Source organism: Sesamum indicum, linkage group LG6, assembly GCF_026168435.1.
Source record: "Sesamum indicum cultivar Baizhima isolate 11 linkage group LG6, ASM2616843v1, whole genome shotgun sequence".
NCBI classification, from domain to species: domain Eukaryota; kingdom Viridiplantae; phylum Streptophyta; class Magnoliopsida; order Lamiales; family Pedaliaceae; genus Sesamum; species Sesamum indicum.
The window spans coordinates 12,894,645-12,899,338 of NC_142662.1; the positions used below are offsets into that span (position 1 = coordinate 12,894,645).

The window sequence follows — 4,694 nt, forward strand, 5'->3', positions numbered from 1 at the left end:
AGTGCATCAAATGCTTCTTGGCTAGATTTGTCCCACTTAAATTTTGCCGCACCGCGAAGTATTCTGAAGAAATGTAGGCCCTTATCCACAGACTGCGAAATGAACCTATTCAGGGAAGCCAGTTTTCCGGCAAGCTTTTGCACCTCTTTGATTGACTTGGGAGGGCGCATGTTCATGATAACGCTGATCTTTTCGGGGTTCGCCTCTATATCTCTTTCGGAGATCATGTAACCGAGGAATTTTCCCCCTCGCACCCCAAAGTTACACTTGGCAGGATTCAACTTCATGCCAAAAGCTTTTAGGATTTGGAAACACTCTTCCAGATCCTTGACGTGATCTTGTTCTTTGACACTCTTAACCAGCATGTCGTCTATGTATACTTCCATGTTCCGACCTATCTGGTTTTTGAGCATGTCGTTGATGAGCCGTTGATATATTGCTCCGGCATTCTTCAGGCCGAACAACATGACATTGTAACAGAAGATCCCTTGGTCTGTGACAAAACTCATTTTCTCTTGATCTTCAGGTGCCAACGAAATTTGGTTGTATCCTTGATACGCGTAAAAAAAACTTAACATTTCACATCCGGAGGTCGAGTCAACCAGCAAGTCAATTCGCGGGATGGGGAAGGGATCCTTTGGACATGCCTTATTCAGATTTGTGAAGTCGAGGCTTCGGGACCAGGACGACGTTAGCTAACCACTCCGGATATTGCACTGGGCGTATGTGCTTCGCTCCCAACAGTTTATCCACCTCCGTTTGTATTACTTGACTTCTCTCCAGTCCGAATATCCTTTTCTTTTGCTTCACGGGTTTTGCTTCGGAATTTACATTGAGCTGGTGAGTGATGACGCCGGGTGGGATTCCATAGAAATCCGTCATGCTCCATGCAAATACTTCCTCATTTTCAACCAAAAATCGTGTTAAACTCTCTTCAGTAGACTGACGCATCTCCGTGCCTATCTTCACAGTCTTCTCGCCATCTACAGAGAGATGGATTGCCTTCAGTTCTTCCACGGCTTCGACTTTCTTTTCCCCACAAGGTACTCCCACGTACTCTTTCAGGGGGTCTGTTGTCTCTCGCCTCCCGTCAGTTATTTTCCTCTTCATTTTTCCATTGGTCGCCTCATCTGTCCTCTCGCGAGATCTTTTAAGTGTATTCATATAGCACTCTCTCGCCATTCTCTCGTCTCCTATCGCTTCCCCCGCACCGTTAGGAGTGGGAAATTTTAGTTTCAAGTGGAAAGTAGATGCTGTCGCTCGGAAGAGGTTCAGGCTCGGTCTCCCCAAGATGACGTTGTAAGCGGATGGGGCTTTCACCACGAGGAACTTCACTAATTTCGTGGATCTTTTTGGATGAGAACCGAGGGATAATGGCAGCATCACCTCCCCCATTGGTTGGATCATGTCACTGCTAAAACCCGTGAGAGGTGTGTCACCTTCCGAAGTTCTGCGTTATCAATCCCTAACTGGACATATGCATCATAAAATATAATATCAGCCGAATTTCCACTATCTACCAAGATTTTTTTGACCCAGAAGGTAGATATTGTGGCCTGACCAAGGCGTCATTATTTTGATTCCTCATTGGGTCTAAGTTTTGTTGGCCGAATGAAATGTCATCCTCTTGCAGCGATCTAATGGTGTGAACTTGGATAGGGGTTTGCGCGTGACACCCCTAGCTGCTCGAGTGAGGGCCCTTCTAGCATTGGCCGAGTCGCCCCCAGCGGGGCCACCTGAAATCACGGCGATGACCCCTGCCGTGGGGAGGTTGTCGCCGTTCCCAGCTTGTTTGGAGGTTGAGTCCCGGGGTTGGTGCTTGGGTCCCTGATTGACATATTCTTTTAAATATCCTCTTTGAATCAACTTTTCGATCTCATTTTTAAAATGGTGGCACTCCTCCGTTGTGTGCCCTCTGTCTCGATGGAAACGGCAGTATTTGTCGGATTTGAACCTCTTAGGATTGTCCTTCATCTTTTCGGCCATTGATTGATCAGTCCCTGCTGCTCAGCTACGACTAATATCTCTCCTCTGGGGGCATTCAAAAGGGTATAGCGGGCGAAACCAGCTGGAGGTACGTGTTTGCGTTCCTCCTTCTTCTTCGACTCTTTCTCTTCTTCCCGACCCTTCCTTTTGTTGTTGAAGGAAGGATCCATCGCGTTCGACTCCTCTATGCGGATGTATTTTTGTGAACGCACAATCAAGTCCTCCATAGTGCTAGGGGGTTTGCCGGCTATAGATTCCTTAAATCTTCCCAGTTGTAGATTCTGCTGGACGATACTGGCTAGCAACTCTTGATTGACGTGAGGGACCTCATGAACTGCATCTACGAATCTTTGCATGAAGTCTCTCAGGGTCTCACCCTCTCTCTGGCGAACAGTGAATAGGTATGACGCTGTTTTTGGGATCTTTTTGTTCATTGAGAAGTGGTGCAAAAAACGCTGAACCAACTGCTCGAGGCTGGAAATAGTTCCAGCGGGCAGTTGGTTGAACCAGGCCAACGCGCGCTTCGAAAGTGTAGTGCGGAAGACTTTACAGTATGCGGCATCACTCAGATCATACCAGTCAATCTTGGCATAGAATTTGTCTAAGTGTTCTTGTGGATCTCCTGCCCCATCATATTCTGGTAGATTCGACACCTTGAGACCGACTGGGAGCGCCTCGGCCAGAATATGGGAGGTAAATGCGCTTCGTCTCGGAGGTGCCATAGCAAACGGCAAGTAGGAATCCTCAGCTCCCCGAGTTGGTGGGGGGGGGGGCGGAAGATTCTCGGTTAGGGAGATTTTGATCGTGACTTTGTACTACTTCAGGTCTAGAAATCCGACTGTTTACTTCCTCTCGCCTCTGCTCCTCCTCCTCGGGAGCCGAGGATAGTTCTCGACTTCTGCAAGGGGAAGGAGGGGGCGGGTTCACTGGTTGTTGCGCCACAAATTGGGCCACGGCTTGAGCCGCAGCTCGTGTGGACACATCTCGAATCAAGGTTAGCAAAGCCTCCTGTGTCAGCTGAATCATCGGCTCTTAGGGGGGGCATCCGGGGGGAGTACTCCGGTTGGGGGTACAGCTGGAGATTTTTGATGTGACGAGAGGACTCCCCCATTGAGGGGTGTCTGCTGGTGCGTTAGGGGGGTTACCTCCTGAGAAACTGACTGTTCGCTAGGGGGGTTCTATTCCATTCCGTTTGCCTGGGCTTCTCGGATGGCGTCTAGATTGTGTATGTCACGAGCTCGGGATTTGGTCTGCATGCTCAACGTCGAGGTAAATATTTCCCACAGACGGCGCCAATGATGTGGTTGAGGATTTTTGTTAAAGGATGAAATTGGGATTTTACCACGACGGAAGTGCTCACCAGGTGAAATACAATTTCCGCAAAATGTCGAATTTTCAGGACAAAAAAGGGTCTTGTCAATGAATAGTAACTTGGATTAATGGGAGATTGTATGGTGTGATGGGTTCTATTTGCTTATGCTGTGTCTCCACTCATCCAATTACTCTTTTGCCCTTAAAATTTATACATATTTTTTACTAATGTATATCACTACATGTGGAACCTTTTTAAGTAACTCAACTCAAAAGGAGACCATTTTCTGAGTGATACAAGAAGAGGTTCACACATACGAAGAAAAGAAAAAAAACCTAGAACATAACAAGATTGCTAAATCTATCATAACTGGAAGTGAGACACCATTGGAGGACAATTAACAGTGCACTACGTATTGAAGCTTGTTTGGCAAAACTCAACCATTCAGGAGTAGTAATATCAGTAGCGTCGCCACAATAAAATCCTAAAATAATAAGATCGAATAAACAAAATAAGCACTTTAATTGTCAGATATTGATATTAAATAACTTCTAGAGATAGATCAACATAAATATTGATAGGAACTAAGCCAGTAAAAGTGACTTACCAGGACTGAACCTCGAGTGATAAGCTTTTGGGAAGTGACAATAAATTCTCCAATATATTGCACCAGCCTAAGTCAAGAAAAATATTGATTTAAGAGATTGACTTACCATGGAACCAAAGTTTAAAACACTAAAAATCCAAAGACAACAAAAGGAAACACAAGCCTAATATTAACAAATGATGGTATCTAATTGTATTCATTGATTTTCAATGGGCAAGGCAAGACCCAGTAGAATGCCAAGCCTCAAGGGTACCTAAAAGATTTTTACAGTACTTATGCTTCATAGATTCTTCTCACAATGTAGTCTCTTTCTCAATAAAACACATTGCTGCTTAACTCAATACCACCCAATATCCATCGCCAAAAATGGACTTAAGTTATACTCCTTCAACCCTTCAAGAGCATACAAGGATAAATGTAGGAGGATCACTAACACACATATCCCCTCTAAAGAATAGCTCACCTTACCAATGAACTAATGAATGGGTTCTGCATAAGAACTCAGCAACACACAGTTGTGGGGGACAAATGATAAACATGATATGATAGCATATGAATAGTCACCTGCACCATAGAACACCAACACTAAGAAGCACTTCCGGGGACATCACCATGGTCTTCTCACAAAGCGTACAAATGTAACTAAAAGAAAATTATCTCATGAACTTCATTAGAAGAGTTAAAAGAAAGACGGAAGACAAAAAAGGAATTTGATTTTATTTTCAATTGTTAGTTAACAACGATTCTCGACCTCATATACCTGGATAAACTGCAATCATGGGTCAATAA

The 4,694-nt window shown here is 44.8% G+C and overlaps 2 protein-coding genes across 2 annotated transcripts; both read right to left on the reverse strand.

Moving 5' to 3' along the window:
- Window positions 1-648: 648 nt before the first annotated feature.
- LOC148787810 (uncharacterized) lies at window positions 649-1,395 on the reverse strand. Its single transcript, XM_088881383.1, has one exon. The coding sequence runs from the start codon at window positions 1,393-1,395 to the stop codon at window positions 649-651; it is 747 nt and encodes a 248-aa protein (XP_088737509.1).
- A 575-nt stretch (window positions 1,396-1,970) lies between these two features.
- Window positions 1,971-2,708, reverse strand: LOC148787811 (uncharacterized). Its single transcript, XM_088881386.1, has one exon. The coding sequence runs from the start codon at window positions 2,706-2,708 to the stop codon at window positions 1,971-1,973; it is 738 nt and encodes a 245-aa protein (XP_088737512.1).
- Window positions 2,709-4,694: the final 1,986 nt, after the last annotated feature.